At 37.8% G+C, this 22,965-nt stretch overlaps 3 protein-coding genes and 1 long non-coding RNA gene across 9 annotated transcripts in view; 3 read left to right on the forward strand and 1 right to left on the reverse strand.

The window, feature by feature from the left end:
• The first annotated feature begins 1,757 nt into the window (after nt 1-1,757).
• Nucleotides 1,758-7,407, forward strand: trpt1 (tRNA phosphotransferase 1). 5 transcript variants are annotated; one of them, XM_047802441.1, is made up of 8 exons: nt 1,760-2,007; nt 2,112-2,190; nt 3,041-3,210; nt 3,447-3,624; nt 4,066-4,116; nt 4,254-4,310; nt 4,392-4,502; nt 5,000-6,615. In XM_047802441.1, the coding sequence occupies exons 1-8, from the start codon at nt 1,915-1,917 to the stop codon at nt 5,056-5,058; spliced, it is 798 nt and encodes a 265-aa protein (XP_047658397.1). In that variant the 5' UTR covers nt 1,760-1,914; the 3' UTR covers nt 5,059-6,615. The 5 variants fall into 5 exon arrangements, with proteins under 5 accessions (XP_047658399.1, XP_047658397.1, XP_026991219.1 ...); XM_027135418.2 differs by lacking the exon at nt 5,000-6,615 and adding an exon at nt 6,622-7,407 and having other exon boundaries at nt 1,761-2,007; XM_047802443.1 differs by lacking the exon at nt 2,112-2,190 and having other exon boundaries at nt 1,758-2,007.
• On the reverse strand, nt 7,119-19,097 carry fermt3b (FERM domain containing kindlin 3b). Its single transcript, XM_027135416.2, has 15 exons — nt 18,961-19,097; nt 17,009-17,133; nt 16,498-16,731; nt 15,499-15,615; nt 15,194-15,362; nt 15,008-15,110; nt 14,781-14,888; nt 13,952-14,077; nt 13,746-13,792; nt 13,514-13,638; nt 9,371-9,477; nt 8,926-9,141; nt 8,256-8,380; nt 7,943-8,084; nt 7,119-7,796 (listed from the first exon to the last, which is right to left on the reverse strand). Exons 2-15 carry the CDS (start codon nt 17,130-17,132, stop codon nt 7,617-7,619), a joined length of 1,923 nt encoding a protein of 640 aa, XP_026991217.1. The 5' UTR covers nt 17,133; nt 18,961-19,097; the 3' UTR covers nt 7,119-7,616.
• LOC125139222 lies at nt 13,978-17,758 on the forward strand. Its single transcript, XR_007138301.1, has 2 exons — nt 13,978-14,114; nt 14,221-17,758. It is a non-coding gene; the product is annotated as an uncharacterized LOC125139222 (long non-coding RNA).
• A 2,049-nt stretch (nt 19,098-21,146) lies between the features above and the next one.
• macrod1 (mono-ADP ribosylhydrolase 1) overlaps nt 21,147-22,965 on the forward strand; it is a 69,530-nt gene continuing 67,711 nt past the window's right edge. For both annotated transcript variants that reach the window (XM_047802369.1, XM_027135599.2), the window contains exons 1-2: nt 21,147-21,603; nt 22,649-22,741. In XM_047802369.1, the coding sequence (XP_047658325.1) occupies nt 21,264-21,603; nt 22,649-22,741 (433 nt within the window). In that variant the 5' untranslated portion in view covers nt 21,147-21,263. The remainder of the gene's footprint in view (nt 21,604-22,648; nt 22,742-22,965) is intronic.

The raw sequence follows: 22,965 nt of genomic DNA on the forward strand, positions 1-22,965 counted from the left end.
ATGTGAGGGGTCCAGAGTGATTGTCTTTGCCCTTTTGCTCACTCTGGAGAAGTATAGGTCTTGGAGAGTGGGGAGAGTCGTGCCAATGGTTCGTTCAGCAGTCCAGACTTCCCTCTGTAGTCTTCTGAGGTCAGATTTGGTAGCTGAGCTAAACCAAACAGTAATTGAGATGCAGAGGATGGATTTAATGATGGCATTGACTAAAGACAATGCAGATGTGATACAATAGATATTATGAGTATTAAATATGAATACAGAATATATGACTGATCAGTTATGTACATAAAGTGTGGGAAGTGCAAATAACAATATTGTGCAATATTATGCTTTTTGTACAATATACTGTATAGCAGCAGTAGTGTGTGTAATACAGATGATGTGATGACTGACAGTTCTGATAATGCAGTACTTATGATAATGAAGCAGTGAATATAGTTATGGTGAGTTGTTAATCAGGGTGATTAAGAAACTGTTCCTGTGTCTGGCAGTCTTAGTAAGCTAAGTTCTGTAGCACCTGCCAGAAGGGAGAAGCTGAAAGAGGTTGTGTCCAGGGTGCGAAGGGTTAATGGTGATTTTTCCTGCCCGGTTTCTGGTTATTGTGTCGTACAAGTCTTGGAGAGTGGGCAGGGGGGCACCAATTTTTTTTCTGCTGTTTTAACCGTGCGTTGCAATCTGTTTCTCTTCTGTTTTGTTGCTGGTCCAAACAAGATGGTGATGGAAGTGCACAGGACATATTCAGTGACTGCAGTGTAGAACAGCATCAACAGCTCCTGTGCCAGACCATACAGTACTTCCTTAATTGGCGTAGAAAGTACATCCACTGCTGGGCCTTTTTGATGATGGAGTTTATGTTGCTCTCCCATTTCAGGTCTTGGGAAATGGTAGTGCCCAGAAACTTGAAGGCCTCCACAGAAACACCGGGCTGTTGGATATTGTGAGGGGGAGTAGTATTGAGGGGTCTTTCCTAAAGTCCACTATCATCTCTACAGTTTGGAGGGTGTTTAGCTATAGGCTGTTCTGACTGCATCATAGCACCAGCCGCTGCTTTCATGCTGGTCAGAATACTCTATAGCCCATATTTCATTTCATTTAGCTTAATTCACGCATATATAATTAGAGGCCATTTAGTGTTTAGTGATTGTAAATAGGATATATACAGGCATTGATATTTCTATTTAATGAATCTGATTATTACTAAGATCATTAGATATACAAGTCAAGTCAATATTGCAACAATATTGTCTGTCTTATATCTGTATCTATACCAACACTCCCCACACGTTGCTTTTACGCCATATTTTACACAAAACTATATTATTATTGTAACAATGTGTCTGCAATGCGTTTCCATTTTTGTATGCTAGATGGCGCCAACACACTAAATAAAAAACGTGTATTCCCGAATAGCACCTTGTGCTTTCAACACTTATTAAAAGTAACAATAAACCGTAAAAATTAATAGTAATGCAAAACGTATAATTGTTTTGATAAGTAAAAATTGATTTTAAATGGTCTTCAAGGGGAAAACTGACTGAGTCGACTCACTAATGAACAGAATCGAGTGCTGTGGTTCATTAAATAGTTCAAATCCTATAAACACTATCCTCTTTAGATTTTACATTTTACAAAAACACATATAAACACAATTCTATATAGATTTACATTTATTTGTGCATTTTATAGCCAAATCCAATAAAATGCGAATGTAAATGTACATTTTCGTGCAGGTTACATTTTTCCAGACGCTCGTGACGTGAACTTCTACTGTACATGCGAGTGACGTACGTCCGTCGCTGTTTATGTTCCGTGAAGAAACAAGCGTCTGTATCGACTTACCTGTTTATACCAGTAGGTCTGTAAACACGAATAGTTTTAGTTGAGTGAAAGTTTAATCGGGTAATTAGTGACTTTTAAATGGACGGAAAACAAGGAAAACGCTTTCCCATATGGGAAAGTGCTAAAGGAAAACGAGGAAGCGGAAGAGCAGGACGAGAAAACCGAGAAGAGGTGTGTTAACAGACTAGATATTAAAACCCACCCAGTGTGAACTTCATTAGTCTACTTTATGTGTAGTCAATATTTACTCAGTCTTCTTAATGTTTTTCTTATAGAGAGATGTGCGTCTGTCCAAAGCCCTGACTTATGTCCTAAGACATGGTGCTGCTAAAATGGGGTTTAACATGGGCTCAGGTGTGTGTGTTTAATGACCCTGGTGTGTGTGTGTGTGTGTGTGTGTGTGTGTGTGTGTGTGTGTGTGTGTGTGTGTGTGTGTGTGTGTGTTTAATTACCCTGGTGTGTGTGTTTGTGTGTGTGTGTGTGTCTGTCCAAATCCCTGTTTTATGCCCTAAGACATGGTGCAGCTAAAATGCGACTTAACATGGGCTCAGGTGTGTGTGTTTGTGTGTTAAATTACCCTGGTGTGTGTGTGTCTGTCCAAATCCCTGTTTTATGCCCTAAGACATGGTTCTGCTAAAATGGGGCTTAACATGGGCTCAGGTGTGTCTGTGTGTGTTTGTGTGTTAAATTACCCTGGTGTGTGTGTCTGTTCAAATCCCTGTTTTATGCCCTAAGACATGGTGCTGCTAAAATGGGGCTTAACATGGGCTCAGGTGTGTCTGTGTGTGTGTGTGCGTGTGTGTGTGTGAGTTGGTGGGTGGGTGTGTTTGACTGGATGTGAGTGTGTGTGTGTTTAATTACCATTTATTCTTTGATACCATTTAAAGTCCTACAGTTTATTGCAGTTTTTCTCAAAGTGGAGAGCAGGGATTCCCAGGAGTCCGTGAATACAATTTGTACAATATTGACTACTGACAAAATTGAATTGACCTGAGTGTTCTTTTGATGGAAAGTCTATAAATATGCTCTAATAAATAGCTAAACCATTGCTTGTAATGTAATTAATCAAAATAAAAAAATTAAACAATTGCCATTGTGTTACTTACAAGAATCCATGAGATTACAGTTACAGGAGGTCCTAAATGCAAAAAGTCTGAAACTCCCTGTCTGGTTATACTGATTTCTTTCCTGCTGTTGAATCCAGATGGCTTTGTATTTGTGGATGAACTTCTCACTCATGGACAGTTCCGTTCATTTTCAATGGAGGACATAGAGAGAGTGGTGGCTACAGATGAGAAGAAGCGCTTCAAAATGAAAAACCATATTGAAAATGGACGGCCACAGATCCGTGCTAATCAAGGACATACTGTACAGGTCAGTGGAGTCAACAGTTCTCCTTTAATAAATACGAGGTAAGTGCAGCCAATTACAAAGCTTACGACTATGTAATAGTACTTTGCGTAGACCACTCAAATTTTCCCTTACTTAGTGCTTTTTCAATTGCTTGACTTTATTTACTGATCCATATTTCATTTAATTTTTTTACACGAATTCTATTCTTGTTTTCTGTTCTGATCCTAAAACATAAGGTTGGTTTTGTGTGTATTCAGGTTGAAGACCTAGAATTGACAGCAGTGGTTCTGGGTGCTCCAGACTGTCCACAGGAGGCTGTTCATGGGTCCTACATGATTCACTGGTCGTCTATCCGTAGCCAAGGCCTGTCGAGGATGAAGAGAACACACATCCACCTGGTGCCTTGCCTGCCTGGAGAAGGCCAAGTTATCAGTGGTGCGAGCCACAGAGAGAATTCAGTGTTTTGGTTTTAACTCAAATGCAGTAAATCAGACAAGATTTGTCAGTTCTTCAAAGTTAGTTTCTTTATTGAGGTGCTGGAGTTATGTCTGCTTCATCCTAATGTTTTATTGTCAATAATAATGTTGCCTCAAATCACAAAGAATTTTCTAAGAATCTTTTTACTCATAATTGATGAGGTGAAGTCTGGCTCATAGTAGGACTGATTGGAAAAGTATTAGTGACATTAGACTTCGTAGTGACTCCAATGCAAACCACAGCTAACAAAACAAATTCTGGATAGCAAAGGTTTTGGAGAAGATGATGAGACATTCTAGAGCAGTAGTTCTCAACCTTGGTCGTGGAGAATCATTGTTTGCAAGCTATTCCCTTGCAGATATTTTCTCCAGCTATGTAGATCATTTCTATGTTCTTCAGGTCGATATACGTGGAACTCGTGGATGTTTATAGTGGAGACTCACTGTTCTGGTATGATATTGTGACTGAGATGTAGAGCTTCCTGTGAGGTTCTATAGCTAAACAACATTGTACAAGTGATCTGTAGACATATAAAGTAGTTAATTCCTGTTTTATGAGTAAAAATTGTTTCTTTATCTTTTTTTCAGGGATGAGACCTAAGTGTGAACTTGCTGTGTACATCAATGTCCCTAAAGCAATAGCAGGTAAGAAGGGAAGCAGAAGCATTCTCATCCTCCTAGTTACCTCTTAGGCTTAACTAAGGATGTATTTTTCCTTTTCCTTAGACGGAATTAAGTTTTTCTGGTCCGAAAATAGAGTGCTTTTGACGCCAGGTGATGCTGACGGAGTATTGCCTCCTCGATATTTCTTGCGTGCACAAAGACTGAAACCTTCACGTGAGTTTCTCAAACAGAACAACCACATTTGCTGTTAGCAGTGTTTGAAAAGAATCCAAAAACCACTGAAGCTAGATACCCATGTTTAGCCTGGTAGCTATGAGCCAAAACAATGCCATCTTATATGTGTATACATTTCTAAATTTGTTTGGGGGGCATGATGCTGCAGTGACGCCTCACAGCTCCAGAGTTCCAAGTTTCCTCTAACTCCCAAAAACATCTGACTGTTAGATAATAATGTAAAGTTAAGCCAGTAGTCAGATGTCACCCAGTATAGAAATATACAGTGTTGCTTGAAAGTTTGTGACTCCGTTAGAAATTCCTATATTTTTGCATAAATATGAACCAAAACATCAGATTTTCAAACAAGTCCAAAAATAAAACAAAGTCTTCACAATCAAACAAATGAGCCAACAATATTATACTTCTTCATTTAATTATTGAAAAAAGCATTAAATATCTGTGACCTGCAAAAGTATGTGAACCTTTGCTTTCAGTATCTGTTGTGAGCCGTTGTTCAGCAATAACTGTAAGTAAAGTTTCCGTTAACTGTTGATCAGTTCTTCTTTTGATTAGAATAATTTTATTCCATTCCTCAGATCAGAAGAGTTCAACACTCGGATTTTAGTGGGTGTCCTCACATGAACTGCTTGCTGTTTAGGTCCTTCCACAATTTTTGTTTTGGACTAAAGTCCGGACATTGACTTGGTCATTATAAAACATCATTGTTCCTCTTTAATAATTCCTCTTTTGGTAGACAGACTTGGGTGCTTGTCCTTGTTGTGACTTAGTGACTTAGCTAAGTATACTCAGAATTTGTTCTCTGCATTAACCCATTCAAAGTGCACACACACAGCAGTGAACACACACCCGGAGCAGCCATTTATGCTGCGGTGCCCGGGGAGCAGTTGGAGGGGTTCGGTGCCTTGCTCAAGTCGCACCTCAGTCGTGGCTGGCCCGAGACTCGAACCCACAACCTTCGGGTTACGAGTCAGACTCTCTAACCATTAGGCCATGACTGTTGTCTTGGTGTATGATCCATTTTTTCTAGAGATTCAGTTCATGGACAGATGTCTTGTTTAGAGATCATTGGCATAATTCTGAATTCATTGTTCTGTCAATGATTACGTGTTCTGGCTCAGAGGCAGCAATACAGGCCTAAAGCATGATACAACCATCACCATGTTTTACAGACATTATAAGGTTCTTATGCTGGAACTTTTTCCTTTCTCCAAAAATAATAATGCTTCTCATTTTAAAACAAAAAGTTTATCTTCTACAAATGATTTCTCTTATGGTCCTCTGCCTTGTCCACGTGATCTTTAGCAAACTTGGGCAGCAATGTTCTTTTTGGAGCGCAGTGGTTTTCTCCTTGCACATCGAGGTGGTTGACCACTTGTATGTACCAATGGTCTTCAATTTCCTCCATTTGTACAAAATCTATATGGCTGAGTCCAAACTCTTAAGAAATGATTTTGTAACCTTTTCTTTTTCTAAAGTACTCAGAAATCTCGATTGTTTTTGCAATGATTTCCTTCCACAAACACACATCATGAACATCAGACATTGATATCTCTGTTCTTTAAATAAAATAGGACAATAATGGGGGACCTGATTGTCATCTCATTGACTAAAATCAGTTGGACTCTAATTTGACCCTGAAATGAAGTACTATATTATATATCTGTGAGAGGCAAAAACATGTGAAATACTTTTGCCTCTCACAGATATACTGTATAATTTTGGAACTTTTTCATGAATACAAAAAATTACCAAGTCTAATATATTAGTCTGATCTCTTTGGGTTCACTTTGTCTGTTTTTGGGACTTTTGTGAAAATCTGATGATCTAGAAATTTTTAAAGGGTTCACAAACTTTCAAGCGACACTGGGTATTGATGGCATGGGTAAATGTTTTGTTTTCCAGTCATTCTTTATCAAATACTGTATTCTCTCATTTAAACTACTTCGATCCTGGATCAGCTTAGTTCATTAGAGCATGTTCTCCTCATATTTGTGGCTTCTGAATACAGATTGTGTTCATTAGACAATACTTTGGTATTGTCTTCAGAATTTTTCCCGAAGAAGAGAATAACATAATGTATGTCTTTTAATTCCAGCATGTGACCTCGATCTGGAATAGACAATTGGAAAAGATTGGAAATGATTTTTCTCTATGACCAAAAGAACCCAACTGACCTTCAGCAAAACCACAAACTACTGTACTGTACATGCTAACCAGCAGAAATAAGAAACGTTTGAAACATCCTGTATGAATTAAACATACTGTAACAGAAGCTTGGTCTCACTGAGCTGCATGTCATAGAGACTATCTGAAAAGAGACAGTCACTGGTTGTGGTCTGGTCAACTGAAGCCTGCATGATGTTGGCCAAAGATAAGGAAGTTCTTTAGTGAAGATTTGAAAAACTGCTGGTCGATGTGATACCTCTTGTGCTGGGTACGATAGACTGTGGTTTCCTCAGCTGTCACTTAAATAAATTAAAATGACTTTCAAGGGACATGGTAGAGTTTATGGATGTCTTGTGCAGATTTCTTAACGTATCGATACAATTATTTATATTTTCTGTCGCATTTAAAAATAAATCTGTTCTGTAGTTACATTTAACTGTGCTTCAGTAGGGAGCAAGTTTATTGTCATGTAGGTCATACAGTTGTACACTCCTACTCAGACACAATGTAGAAATGATAAATACTAAAGAATGAATACATTTTATAGATTTAATCACTATTTCACTTGTCGGTCAGTGAATAGGACAAATGCTGCGTAGTTATAAACATGGCTTTGAAACCGAAATCAGTGATGACCCTTAAAAACACACACACACACACACACACACACACACACACACACACACACACACACACACACACACACACACACACATCATGCACTGCAGCTCTTCAGGAAGGTTTTTCACCACATCATCAAGCTGTAGCATGTAGCCTTTTTATGGTAGCCAGATATACCTAATATTCATTGAAATACTTTTAAATTTAAAAAAAAAAAGTGAACTTAAAAACAAGGCAGATTTATTGGAATGATATAAACTAACTATAAAATGATCTATATGTCCTGCTAGGCATTAAAGCAGATTAAAGAGCATCATGGCCCCCAGTAAGTTTGTGGAAAAGCTCCTCGTTCAGCGTGTCACTGGTCTCTCGTGCACGCGTCGTCATGAAGATGTAGCCACCAATGTACTCGTGCACTATCTTACAGTCTGCATTCACACAGCTGAAGGCTATATTGACGTTGCCGTCAAACTCAATGGCCACCTTTAGAGAAAAACATCCCAAAAACAATTATAGCATGGTTGAAAATGTAAAGGCACAAATCCAAACATTTCACTGTGAAATTGTAATTGAATAGATGTTAAACTAGACTTTTTATTGATAAACCAATTGAATTGCTCATGACTGACCTGTCGTATGTCCCAGTTGACGTTCCACTGCCTCATGTTGTTGTAACGCCAGGTCTTCACTACTTCACCCACTCCCAGATCGATACGGATCAGGCGGTTGTTGGCAATGCCCAAGACCTCGTCTTTACGGCTACCCTTAAATCTGAAAATAAAAATTTGCTGCAGCTCTAATTTATATTTCCAGTCTAAATTGTTATTCAGTAAAATAAAAAAAGTTAATCATCGTTCAGTAGCCTGGCACCTCCAGTGAAAGCGTTCTGACTCTTACTTTCATAAATCTCAGACTCCAAAATAATACTGAGTGCCTTCTTACCTGACCATAAAATAGGAAATGCCAAAGTCAGGCAGCGACTGCCAGATCTGGAGGAACTTCAAAATGGCTGCTGTAAGGGAGAGCTGAGCCACATTCTGATAAGCCTCCAGGATCCGTGGAGTTAACTGCGAGGGTTAGCATATCGCATGCTTAACTGCTTGTTAGCATATTGATCAAAGATGAAGCATGTTTGTAATGTCATTCAAAATAACGTTTGTATTTTTTTTTTAAATAATAATTTAATATTTAAAAAAAATGTATTCATATTTTACTGACATATAAAAAGAGTGAAACGTTATAAATATAAACCATGAATTGAAGTGTGTTTTGTATTTGGTTACAAATGTATAAGTTAGTATGAACTTTATACAGATAAACAGAACTAAGTCGGAGTTGTAACTCTGACAATAAAAAGTATTATTACTTAATAATAAAATTGAGAATTTATACAGAGTTCTGTGCATCATGTGAGTGCTATGGCTGAATGTCTGCTTTATACATTGTTTGCTTTTTTTTTACATCTATAAATGACATTTGAATGGGATAACATTGTTATTCCTATTTATAATGAATTTTGACATAATTCTCATTTATTGACTTAATTCATTCACATTTTTAAATTATCTATTTTAGCCGATTATTAATGAATTCTAGATAGTTTTCCTTGTACCTGTTTGGCTTTGTATTTTTTTGTGTAGCGAGGTGAGACAAGGCTCAGTGTGTTAATGCTGTCGTCAGTTTGTGCAGTTGAAGCAGATGAACTGGAGCGCTGCATGGCCAAAAAGGTCTGGAGGTTTTTCACTTCACTCTGATAAGAACTGTCCAGCAAGGTCAGACCTTTAGACCCCAGCTTACAGGCCGCCATCCACTCAGAGTACTGCTTCTCCTGCAGGGACAGAAAAGTATTGAACAGTAAAATGAGGTCCATTTTGTATAAGGTTGATGTAAGTTGCAGCAGGCGATTTAACACTTCTGGTGAGATGAGACAGATGTTGCTTGTAACTTTTTGATTTGTGCCTGTCAAGTAAAACATGGCTCTGTAACCTTTCACAGCATGATGTCTGTTTTCTGTGATGCTGCATGAAGTCATCACTTATGCTGTAGTCATCACTTACATTCTCACATCGCAGATACACCTCCATCATGCCCTCAGGCACCGGGATAAGGAGTTTGATACAGAACTTCTGTCCTGCTATGTTCACATCAGGAGCCACTTCACAGCCTGCAGAGACACATTTGTTTTCACGTAAACAGAAAGGATTTTGCGAGGGCACAGAAACTACTGACAGGGACTGACAACACTACAAACAGCTTGTGTACGTCAATGTATAATAATGGCATTGTTTCAGTCATCGGCAAACGTTTACCTCCCATATGGTTCTTGAATAGAAATATAACATTTTGAAACGTTACATTTACATTTAAGGCATTTCACAGACGCCCTTAACCAGAGCAACGTACAAAAGTGCTTTGAAGTCTCTATCAGTAAATACATTAACCCTGGTTCACTAGGTAGGTCTTTATTTGGCGAATGACATACTGTATGCTCACTGCGATCATGCTGGAATATTGAGACATAAGCGCTACATACATCGCTCGTTAGCGCACGGCTTCTCTTGCTTGTCATCTAATACTGTTGCTTATCCTATATATCTGCGCAAATCTCAAAGGCTGTTGTGTCGGCCCATGTGGGTTAAATTTAACAACCTATCGGCTCTTAAGCAAGTGGGGGTTCCCCCGGTTTTATCAGCTGTTCCCCATGTGCTGAAATTGGCACTTTTCATTGCGCTTTTGAACGCCTTGTACTGAGTGTATCTGCCACCCTCTCCACTGCCATAGCTACAGTATATAGGCCTCCTAATCTAAATAAAGTCGTTTTGTCTGAATTTGCAGATATGTTGTCCTTGTTGTGCCTCAAATTTGAGAGAACTCTTATTTTGGGTGACTTTAACATCCACATGGACATAAAATATTCTATAACAACAAAATCTCTCAATTTCATCTCTATTGGAGTGTTTTAATTTGAACCAGCTAGCGGACTTTCCTACTCATAATAAAGGCCAAACTCTTGATTTAGTGATACTAAATGGTTCATTTGTGTCCCAGCTGTCCTTCTCTGACTTAGGACTATCTAATCATCTTGCTGTCCATTTCAATATGGAGCTGCCTGACATGAACACTACCTCTTCGTGCATTATAAATTATCGCAAATGGAGATCTATTGACCCCTCTGATTTTGCTGAATACATTGATTCTTCTTTAAGTTGTTTTTCTCCATCTGCTGCATTGGAAGACAAAGTCTTCATGATTAACTCTGTTATCTCCTCTGGCCTGGATTTACCCATTTCCTTTGGACGATCCTCTCCCTGGTTTAATGATGATCTGCGTGCAATGAAGACATCCTGTCGTACAATGGAGCGTAGCACTTACTTGAATATAAGATTAAAATTGCAGCAGCAAAATCTGCATATTTTGCACAGATTGTTGATAACAATCAGAACCCGAGACAATTGTTTCATTCCATCAAAAAACTACTTACATTTATTTATTATTTGACTGGTTCTGCCTCAACTCACTTTTGTAATAAGTTTCTTGATTTCTTTACCTATAAGATTGATCACACTCGTAAATGTGTATTTCTTCTCTTCCTTTGTCTGTTTCTCCTTCGTCTGTTTCAGAATTTTCTGCTATTCATCTCTCAAACTTCTCTTTGCAATGAGAGCTGCCACATCCATTGTTGATCCTGTACCAACCAGGCTGTTTCAGTCGTGTTTTATTACCTTATGTCCGGCTGTATTAAGCATCATCAATGATTCTTTGTGTACTGGTGTAGTGCCAGCAGCATTTAAAATTGCTGCTGTGACCCCCGTACAAAAAAAAAATAACATGAATTTTGATAATCTAAATAATTTCTGCCCCATATCCAATCTTCCATTTCTCGACAAAATTTTAGAGCGAATTGTTGCTAATCAATTGAATTCTCATCTGACTACAAGCAATCTTTTTAAGCCCCTTCATTCGGAATTCCATGAACTCCACAGAACTGAAACAGCTTTAGTTAAGGTCACTAATGATTTGCTAATAGCTTTTCATTCTGGCTGTCTTTCTATCTTGATTTTTCTTGATCCCAGTTGACACTGTTGATCATTAAATTTTACTTACACAGTTAGAGTCTGTTTTTGGTGTTTCTGGGACTGCACTAAGCTGGTTTGAGTCTTATCTCTCAGATCGAAAGCAGTTCATTACTATGGGTGGTTGCAGGTCTGATATTGATGTTGTGAAATCTGGTGTTCCTCAAGGATCAATTTTGGGACCTTTACTTTTTAGCATTTACATTTATCCATTGGTTAAGTTTGTATGCTTACGTACAAAGCTTTGAATGGTTTGGCTCCTCACTATCTTACTGAGCTTTTAGCCCCCTACACACCTGTGTGTACTCTCCACTCTTCGGAAACTGGCCTTTTAATCGTCTCAAATACCCGTTTAAAATCTATGGGTGATAGGGCATTTTCTTCTGTAGCCCCAAGACTCTGGAATTCCTTGCCTGTTCGTATTAGGCAAGCAGAATCCCTTAGTGTCTTTAAATCCTCCCTTAAAGCTTATTTCTTTAGGGTAGCTTTTGCTTGAAAATGATTTTTTTAACTTAATTGTTTTGATAGTATGTTCTTATTTGGTGTGTTTTTATATCTTACTTATTTTAACGTATTATTTGTATAATTGTATGTTTCCTTTTTCTTCTGTGAAGGCTTTTAAAGGCGTTATAGAAAATAAAGTTTATTATTATTATTATTATTAGGGGTCAAGCCCCGAAGGGGCGAAGACATCTATTGTTATTGTCGGTTTTCTTATTCCTCTTCTTCCATTGAAGTCAATGGCAGCCCATAGAACCGTACATAGGAAAGTTATGTAATTTGGCACACATGTAGAGGCCAGTTTTTTACTTTACTATAGCAACTTTGGTGTGTCTAGTTCAAACCCTCTAGCGCCACCAACAGTCCAAAATCCAATTATGTTAATGTTCATAACTGCTAACTCGTAAGGCCTAGAGACAAAATTCTTGCATATTTTGGATCCGTTGCACGTGCCGATTCGAATGCACCATATGACGTAATTTCTGTCATGAATATCTTTCCGCCATTTAGAATTTTCCGTAAAACCTTTTCGACTCCACCTAGACCGTTTGTCTGATTTGCATGTCCATTGGTATGTAGCATCCAGAGACACCCGAGACAAAAAGTTATCAAAAGCTTTTTGATAGACCAATGCCTTCTCATATACCGTGGCAACATACATGGTGGCGAGCACGCCAAAACAGACGTGAGGCCGTATCTTCGCAAAAAGTATGCGTGTCGACACGAAACTTGGTAAATGTCATTATAGTCATCACCTGAGGGTGCATGCAACGTTTCGTGACAGCGCCACCTAGTGGCCACGAGATTTTAAAAACAAAGCCATATGGCTACGAAACTTGGTATGGTTCATCAGCGACATGTTCTGATCGGCTTGACCCCGGAATGGCTGCTTGCAGCTATATTTATTATTATTATTATTATTATTATTATTATTATTATTATTATTATTATTATTTAAACATTGTTTGAAGATGGCCAGTGTCTCAGCTGTTCAGACATCTAGGGGAAGTTCCACCACCTCAGTGCAAGAAAAGAAATGAGTCCTGCTATATGCCTACCTCTTACTCTGAGAGATGGAAGGACTAGCTGAACAGTGCTAGTAGAACAAAATAATTATGTTGTACGGTGTTTCTTGCAACAACATAATAAAATATTTCAAACTATAACCTAATTCAAACTATAATAAAAAAATGAAATCAACTGAAACATAGTCTGTAAAAAAGGAACAGCTATGAACCAGGGATGGTGACGACTAACTCTTCATTCTGCATCATAGCACATACGGTAGGATCAGCCCTCGTCCGTACATATACATGACCTCAAAAATGTATTTTTATATAGACCTCTGTAATTTTCATGGCCAGTGTAACTGTTATTGACACGTGAGTGAGGACATGCCATACCTTCCACCCAGACAGCCCCAAGTCTGTGTTTTTGACTTTAGAGCAATGCATTCTAAAGAAAATCCTTCTTGGGTAATCTCAATTATGTAAAATTTACATTTGTTAGTAAAACCAAGTCTATATTTCTGTTTGTGTGTGTGTATGTGTGTGTGTGTGTGTGTGTGTGTGTGTGTGTGTGTGTGTGTGTGTGTGTGTGTGTGTGTGTGTGTGTGTGTGTGTGTACCTTTCAGATTAATTTGCTGGATGGGCTCGCCATAGCTTTCTTCTTTACTCTTGTAATAGAAGATAGAAGTGTCCTGAAACTTGAACCAGTATTGTTTGTAGTCCCTCAGAGTTAGTCTCCTGGGCCTAAATATCAAAACAATTAAAATGACTCACAATTAATCCATCTGTTCACGTTTTAGCTCTATAAGAGGGGGAGATGTGTAACAAAAGATAAAAATAATTTGTCTTACCGAAAGATTTTCAAGTAGTCATTCAGTTCAGGTGGGGTCAAGTTATCCTAAACAATCGTTTAAAATAGTAAAAGCAGTCAAAACTTCTAATACATTTCTTATAACTTCACTTATATGATCAATCGTACACGGTATCAAACCTAACGACTGAATAACATATAATCAGGTACATCAGGTAGTGTTTAAACAGCTAATCAGTTGCCTACCAGCTCATTTGTGCTGCTGTTCTCTCCCACTACCTTGACCTCAAGAGATTTCAAGGCAGAATCCAGATCATCTATGCCATGGGTGGAGCTGATATCCTGAGACAGTGACATCTTCCCTATATGGTACTGAGACACGAAGAGAGACAGTTTATTTTTATTTACGGTAAGTTTTTATTCTTGGTGTCCACATCAGAAAAATCAGAAGAAATTAACTGTTAAAAATTATTTTGAGTAGGATTAGTTGTAGCTGGTTATTCTTTTGACTTTAGGATTTTGTGCCCAGAAGGACGGTTATAAAGGTGTGAAGACTGAAACAGATCCTGAGCACAGAAGAGAGAAAGAAGAACAGGGGGAGGAATCATCAACAATAGTATTGCAAAGAGGTCACTACTGGAATTTTAGTGGTGATGTAGGAATAAAATTAAATATTGTCAGTTTGTCATATGATGCCTTATGCTTGGTGGCAATCAAAAGGTGTTTAGGGATGAGCAAAGACATTACATTTTAATTATATGTAGAACAGCAATCAAATGAAAGATGATTTTTTTTAATCATTAATTCATTGACTGATACTCGTATATTGTGCAAAAAATGACTAGAAACGCGAGCATTAAATCAGTATTTCTATTCTGTTTTCACTCACAGAAGCAAATTAAACTGCACTGCTGCTAGATTAATGGGTGTTGCCTGTGAATTGTGGTTTAAAGGCTTTTGTTTTTGTCATCCTGAAGTCTGACCTTTGTTTCCTGTGTGTGGTTGTAAGGCGTTGTGTGTGAGGCAGGTGGAAAGGTTTCTTTAGCTTTGCAAACCTCTACCCAATTGAACCAACCTGCAGGGCTCCAAACAGCATCATTTCTTCCTCAGTGCAGTCTGTGTCCTCCAGCAGGATTGCCCAGCGTGCCTGCTCATACAGCTGCGTCAGACGTACCTTATCGTACTGACAGAAATAAGGTTTTGAGCCAGTATTTCCAGAATGCATATCATAATTTCTCATCTGTATTGCACAGTTCAGACTAATATGAGATTTTCTCTTGTGGCACTCAGAAGCACACACACCTTAGGGTCCATATCATAAAAGGTGTAGTATTTGAAGCGGAGCCACAGCTTATCGTTCTCCTGTATCCCCTGCTGCATGAGTGAGCGTGACGAATCTAGCCATCTGAAGGAAAAGAAATATTATAGAGCTGTATAAATGTTTTGCATTCACAATATGAAGATCTGTTCAGTAGTGTTTGTTCATACCTGGTGTGGATGTGTGTTTTGTCTACCTTGCTGGCTGGTCGGTAGAGTTTAGCGATGGTCTCTGGAGCAGGAGACGGCTGGCACATAGACAGAATTTTATAGACTGCCTCAGTTTTAGGGGAGTCGGCGAAATGAGCCGGCATGCCGTCATACAGATATGGAACTGATCCTGAAAGTATAGTTTGATATAGGTGATAAAAAAAGACATATTCAACTGGGCTTAGATAAAATGTTTAGTCAGTGTGTATTAGGGTAGTTCATTTTTGAGATTGTAATGATTTAAGCTACACAGTTGTGTGAAATACCTGATGTTAGTGGTACGTCTGTAAGGTCATACTCCTCTTCCACAGAATCTTTGTCTTTCTTTTTCTTTTTCTCCTCCACTGGCCTTAGCAGAGACAGTTCTTCTGGATGGCGGATGCCTAAGAGCGAAAGAAATAGATGGAAGGAAACAGAATAAAGTAACCAAAATCTTTCATTCATTCAATTCACACATTAATTTATCTTTATTAGCCGATTTATCTTGGTCACGGGTGCACTGGGTCTCAAGCTATTCCCAGAAACACCCAGAAACATTCAGGCTTAGGATTAATTTAGCGTAGCCATATAGCATGTTTTTGTGAGGTTGGAGGAAAACCAAGAGCTCTGAGAAAATACACATGGACACAAGGAAATCATGCAATGCTCAACACCGAGCATTGTGTCAGTAACCCGAGCTTAGGTACAAATTAAAAATGCTGGAACTGGGAGTTCACAACACTGCCCATTTCACCACCATGCCACTATTCACCCATTTAAGAACACCATTGTTTCTATTCACAATAATAAACTGATCGTTGTGGTGGTTCCCCCTGCAAAAAAAAACCAACAAAAGCAAAATAAAACACAGATACACCTTCACTTTTCCCTCATCGCAAAAAAAAAATGCACTTGGAAACACTTCCATCCTACTCCCATCCCTTCATCTAATTGCATTGTTAACTGGACATCATAAACAAAAATAGACTTCATGTTAACTAGACGGCATCAGACTGACTAGGATTTCTGTACGGTATATGAGCCACAAAATAAAGTACATAACAAGAAGCATGCCCTTAACAAGCAAGGCCATGATTTGGGATGCAATCACTAAAGTATGGCACATTTATTTTTGACCAAGAAAGGCTATGAATTTCACAGATCTGCCACAAAACCCTGTTAGATATAGGATAATAGAAATAAATACACCTGCTGTATTGTGCCACTGAAATTTGTAGCGAGCTTTGATATAATTTTGAACTTGCGCACCATGTTAAATTTCTTACTCAGAATCCTGCAGATTCCCTGGACAGTTCGAAACAAGGAGCTGGAGAAGCAGGCGCGGAGCCGCAAGGTGACTCCATTAGGAAGGCCCATCCGCAGAGGCTTGTGTTGAGTGGTAAAGAGCAGTCGAGCATCGGCATGAATCCCACATTTATCAAGTGTCCAGGCTGTCCGCAAGACCCACTGCTGCTTCTGCTCCCACCAAATTGCATGATCTGACCAGTCCTGCTGCATCTCTAATACCAGAGGTCAAAATATACAACCATTAATACAGGGGTTTTAACTCATCACATTACTCAGAATATATTTACCTCACATACAGTATAAATGAGCATCTTAAGGATCCTGTCTTGTTCAAAATATATGCTAGATGTCTTATCACCTGTTTTAACTTTACATGTGTATCTCATAAACGTTGCTATGAAGTCTGTTTGTACGAAAGAATTTTTGTTAATAATACCCTCCTCGAACTCCTCCACCCATGCAGGATGTCTGATATTGGATATAACTCACGTGTTTTTTCTACAATTTTCAGAATGACCCCGCCTATATGGAGGTCAGAGGTTACGCTGATTTTAAGGGGTGGCGCATCAGGGCCCAGCTCCTCCACAACGACTGACAGGTCCCATGAAGCCATCCTCGAAAATAAAATGAGAGAAAAAATATAAGCAATAGAAGCAAGAATCTCATTTAATGGACATATGCATAGAGTAGTGCTACAAATACTGTAAAAATGTAAACATGTTTAAAGGAGCAGTATGTTATTTTCAGAGTTCTCTGCAGTCTGCCGAGAAAATTAGAATTTTATTTCAAATCGTTAGGAAGCTTTGCCTTTTCACATACAAAGCTTGGAAAAGTCATGACTCATGTGTTGCCTGGTGGAGTTTATTTCTGGACCAGAAAATTGTCAGTGTTTATTTACAGCACTTGTATGTGCTCAGTTCAGGAGTGGCTCTGGTACAGTACCAACCAAACTATAAAGGCACATATATATTACATATATATTTCATAAATACATATGTAATTCTCCCGGGTAAAGAATTGTACATGAGCACATGTGATAGTACATTATTTCTGTTTCTCTAGAAAAAAACAAACATGTGCTTCAAAAGGTTATTATGATGATGATGTACCTCATGATACATGCTGTTAAAAAGAATGACTTGTCTTGTCTACCACATGTTATGTGTGATTGTGCTAGCACTCACACGTATATGGAGAAATGCACACACTTCCTTCCACACACACACACACACACACACACACACACACACACACACACACACACACACACACACACACACACACCCTATGCATATGACATTCATTTTCCAAGTCTTGCCCTGCAATACACTATACTTCCCATTTTTACCACAATCACACTAAACCATGTTTCCTCTTTCAGTTTAACATCAACAGCTAGTTTTAACCATACACAGGCATGCGTATACACACACACACACACACACACACACACACACACACACACACACACACACACACACACACACACACACACACACACACCAGCACACCAGCACAGAAGAATGGGGAAGGGTGTGGACCCAAAGAGTCCTCATTATGACCAGTTCATTGTGTACAATTCTCATATTGCTCATGCAACATATTTTATTTATTAGCTTTATTAGAATGATAGTTATATTTAAATGAAGATAAAGTTTCCTCTAAGCTTCTTTCTAAAGACGCCTTACCTGGAACCTGTTCTGTAAGGAAACGAACAAAGAACGATCCCAGAAGGACATACCAATGTATAACTCTTTTCTAGTTGTCTATTTTATACAAGATTCATACATGACTGAATATATTAGACATCATATTAATTTCCTTAGATTTTACATTGATTATATACAGTACTTGAAATAAAGTATGCCAATATTTTAGAAGTAAAATGTTTATTTATGTTATCAATCAACTGATATCAGATCTGATTGCAAAAAGGAGCACTTCTTTTTTGTCTTTGCATAGAAACCTTTTCTTCCAAGAGCATTATTTATACTTTTATACATTTTCCACCCATAAATGAAGGATGATGTCCCATAAATAGTCTATATTTGCATTTACATGATGAGTAATGTTGTATTGTCTTCACAATTGACCTTTTTTAAACATCAAATCTATATAAAATATAGATTTTTTTTTATCATTTTCTTATACATTATGTTATGTAAATATTCCTATTCCTATTATTGTTATTATTGCTGTTGTTTTTGTTTGATACCAGGATCATGTCTATTTACATGGACATACATTTTCATAGGTACATTGATGTATTTTCTCACAATCACTTAAGGTTCTATAGGGTTAAGTTTCTATAGGTGATTATTTTGTCATTTTAAGGCTTTTCCTTTTTAGTCAAATTAGTTTTAAACAGATTGACATCAGATAATTATGACACACTATTAAGTACACTGTCATCAATGAAATGAGTAATAAAAGATAGCTACCTTTTCTGTCTTTGGGGAGTTCAGTGTCTTCACCTCTGAAAGTGACTTATATCTTTCTGCTCGGCTTCAAACTGAAGGTGTTGGATTTTTTGCTGCCGCAGTTAAGCGAAAGGGGTGTTTCTGTTCTGTCAGTTTCTCTGTATAACGGAACAGTGTGCGACCACAGTCTCTTTGGGTGTGTTATTTTAAGAGCTTAAAATAACTGTTTATCTTGTTTATTTAGGCAAATAGAAAGGAACTTAGTTTATAGGAAATAGGTTTCAGTGTAAATGATTTTATTCTTGCTGCAGTTACTCATGTACTGTAAGTGCTGCCTTTTCACTCACCTTAAATGTGCCCGATTTTAAAGCAGTGTGCACCCATTTAAATTAGACAGGCATTTTTATAAAAGATCCTGGACCACCTTCTGTGTTCCAAGATTGCTTTAAGGTACTGTATTTGCTAGTTTCTCTAAATACTTGGTGCTCATGTTTCCAGCTAGAGGGCAGTGTAAAAGTTAAAGAGTCTCAAATCTAGAAGAGCTTGTTAAAGTATTTGGTCTTTTAACCCAGTTTAACATTGCCTATTTGTACCCTGTCCAATTTTTTATTTCCCAGAGAAGATAAGTTTACTCCAGCTCTTTGTATATTATTCAAATTGTAATATTTAATGATATTAATTGCAATTAAAAAGTTGCACCTCATTGAATTATCAAAAGCTATTATATGTTCTTCTATTTGTGCATTACAGATGATAATCAGAATGAATGTAATCTTAGTGAACAGAATCCCTGAAATGTAATAAAAGCTATGTGCTATTCAATTCTCACAAGACTCGTGTAATCAGTCCATATAAGAAACCTAAGAAATATACCACAATGTGGTGAAATAAACTGACTTTAACAAGTATGGCATCTCATTCTTTAATTAATAAATCCTTGTATGAGTATAATCATCATTATGCTGTAATCTAGCAAACTGCTGTGGTAAAAGAGGAATAAAACACTTGGGGACATAATTATTATAGGAAAATAATAATAATGGATGTAATGCACTTTCTTATAAGCTACAACTAGCAGGTAATGTATGTATTTCATTACAAGCAATATTAAATTCAAATGTTAAACACTGTTATCTGCATTAAGGTATATGTGTGGTTCCTACTTTAATCCAAAAAGCAAATGGCTTTAGTTGTACTTTAATTACTTTATTTATTTATTTATTTATTTATTTATTTATTTATTTATTTATCTATCTATCTATCTATCTATCTATCTATCTATCTATCTATCTATCTATCTATCTATTTTAATAGTATTATTCTCTTTTAAAGGCACGATTACATTGTGAAGCTCCATCCATTACTGCCGCCATAAGTGCTGTTATTTTGTTTTTATATCTATATACCTAAAAACTGTTAAAATCACACTAACATGCTTTTTTTTAAAAAAAATCTATTTATTTGCACAAGACTTTTAACAACAGACATGTAACAAAAGCAGATTTCCTGAGATCCAGATGTTGATGTAGATCCCTAAAAAAACAAACTAGAGACAAGAGTGTCAAAGGAAAACTCCCTGAGATTACATGACCTCTAGAAGTATTCTCGAGAATCAGAATTAAAAGGAAGCCTATCATCTTCTGGGTGATACTGCATAGTATAATCGTTCGTTCATCTTCTAGAACTGTTTATTTTTCTTTCATGGTCAATGTCACAGTAAATTCAAGGAAGACTAGGAGTGAGGTGTGGATCATGGACCATGGATCCAATGCTAATTTAAAGCACAATACCTTAAGATTTTTCCTTTATTAACCTATTTCTTCCTCTCCATTGTTCTGTGTGGGACATCCAGAAAACCTTAAGCCATTAACTTTAAATGCATTTAGATGTAGATCTTTGACATTTTGTACTTTACTAGTAGTAGTAATGTTTAGCTTTACATTAGTACAGAACTTTAGATCAGTGCTCTTGGACATTATATCCACATGATAACTGGATAGTTAGATCATGAATCACAGTGCGTTTTTAAAGCAAATCCTGGGAACCCTTGCACTAAATAAACCAGATATTACACCGTTTACGCAGTGAAAAAGACTGGAGCCGAATGTATTGACCACTAGGAGGCAGTGTCGGATAATAAGACACCGACATTTCTGGTAAAGACAAATGAGAAGTAAACATACACTGGACCCTATTTAATGGTACATGAGAACGCTTTACTTTCGCTTTCACTGTATAGGAACGCAAAGTTTAGGTGGATAAACAGTTGAATGCAAGCGGATTTGAAAGCACTGGGAACAGGAACAGTCCTGCTAATTTAGGTTATGGCGTTTCAAATATCCAAAGTCACGGCTCGTGTTTCAGTGTCCGTGATAACTCGTGTTTTGGAAAAGCAGCAGCTTTCGCGTGGTGTGAAGTTCAGCGTGTTTCACCCCGCTGTAAATACCCCGCCGTGCGCGCGCGGGGGTATAAATATAGCCACGCGCTCTGAGTGCAAACGTGTCAGCGGCGTGTTCAGTGGCGTGTTCAGTCGCTCTGTCGCAGTGCTGCTCGGAGCTGTCGGTGTCTCCGCCGTCGCGCTGAGCTCCAGCGCAGTTTGTGCCATGGCCGCGCGCACACCGATCAACTTAGACTCGGACAAAAGTGACTGGAAAGAGGCGAAAAGTGAGTTCCTCTGCTGTGACTAGGTCAACTACGACATGTAATCCTTATGCATTGACAGAATTGGAGCAAAAAATATATTTATTTTAGTTTTATTCTTGGACTGGTGTAAAAAAAAAAAAAAAAACCCAAAAAAAACAGAGCATTATTTAGCATTATCACTTAAGACCCAAATTTACAGTCCAACTTGGGCTGACCAGCCACCAGTTGCCACAACACTGTTCAAAATGGTCAAACTGGTAGACCATCTTTTCAGCTTTTGCGTAGAAAGGGAACAATTTCTGAAATAGTGCTATTAATACTACATCATGGACAAGTTATCACTTCCTGCATCTCCAATACCTAATTTATCCCAGTCCAGGTAGCATTGGATCTGGAAGCTTTATCAGGAGCAGTTTGAATGAGACTAGAATACTGCTTGGTTGGAATGAAAACCTGCACCCACACCTGCCCTTTGTGGATAAGATTGGACACTGCTGCCTTAGAAGAAGTGTTTTTGGAACAGGAAGCCAGAAAACCCACACAGACACAGAGATGACATGTGACACATGAACCAGAGCTCAAAATAGAATTGGGGTATTGGAGCTGTGGGATGGTAACGCTAACCACTTGTGCTGCACCAAAATGTCAAACATTTACTTAATCAATTTCATCAGTAATAAGGAAGTTAGATTATAGCCTACCAACTGGGCATAGTCAACTCAGACTGTGATTTGGCAGCTGATAGCTGGTATATAGAGTATACAGTAACTACATTTATAATAAAAGGAAAATAATAGATATAGTGATTTATCCTCCACTCAATTACCTTTAAATCAATATTTTAACAATCAATTTTTATATTTACAACCTGCCTTTATCCCTTCTGTCTATGCAACAATACAGTTTTAATTATATTAAAATATCAGTAAGTGCTTATTGGTCTTAAAATGGATTAAATGCCTCGGTTAACTTTTTTCTTATGATTGAAAGCTTAATTTGTGTGTGTGCGTGTGTGTGCGTGTTTGTGACATACTGGTTTGTATCATTATACTCTGTGCCATATTAGAGGAGCTTCTGTCCATGAGCATGAAGGAGAGAAGAGAGATGTACAGGACTGACTGCATCTCCCTGGACAAGGTTCCTGTCTGGAAGCACTCAGGTAACTAAATACTTATAATAACTCATGAAGATTTATCAGCTCTTTTTATCAGCACTCTACCCAACTCCCGCACACTATATTTACAATAACACACACTGTTTATAACATGGTTCTCATACAAAAGACCTCCTGCCTTGAAAAAGCAGTTGTGTAATGTTAAAGCAGGGCTTAAAAAGATTTAGTTGTAAATAAGAACCCTTTTAAATAAGAAATATTATCCAGTA

This window comes from Tachysurus fulvidraco, chromosome 17, assembly GCF_022655615.1.
Source record: "Tachysurus fulvidraco isolate hzauxx_2018 chromosome 17, HZAU_PFXX_2.0, whole genome shotgun sequence".
NCBI classification, from domain to species: Eukaryota; Metazoa; Chordata; class Actinopteri; order Siluriformes; family Bagridae; genus Tachysurus; species Tachysurus fulvidraco.

Excerpts from the sequence above, each read along its gene's own strand:
- trpt1 (XM_047802441.1), top strand. The coding sequence starts at position 1,915 with ATGGACGGAAAACAAGGAAAACGCTTTCCCATATGGGAAAGTGCTAAA. Across the intron at positions 2,008-2,111 it reads GACGAGAAAACCGAGAAGAG|AGAGATGTGCGTCTGTCCAA; the intron begins GTGTGTTAACAG and ends TTTTTCTTATAG. Across the intron at positions 2,191-3,040 it reads GGGGTTTAACATGGGCTCAG|ATGGCTTTGTATTTGTGGAT; the intron begins GTGTGTGTGTTT and ends TGTTGAATCCAG.
- fermt3b (XM_027135416.2), bottom strand. The coding sequence starts at position 17,132 with ATGGCTTCATGGGACCTGTCAGTCGTTGTGGAGGAGCTGGGCCCTGAT. Across the intron at positions 15,616-16,497 it reads GGGAATCTGCAGGATTCTGA|GCATCCGCCATCCAGAAGAA; the intron begins GTAAGAAATTTA and ends TTTCGCTCTTAG. Across the intron at positions 15,111-15,193 it reads AAAACACACATCCACACCAG|ATGGCTAGATTCGTCACGCT; the intron begins GTATGAACAAAC and ends CTTTTCCTTCAG.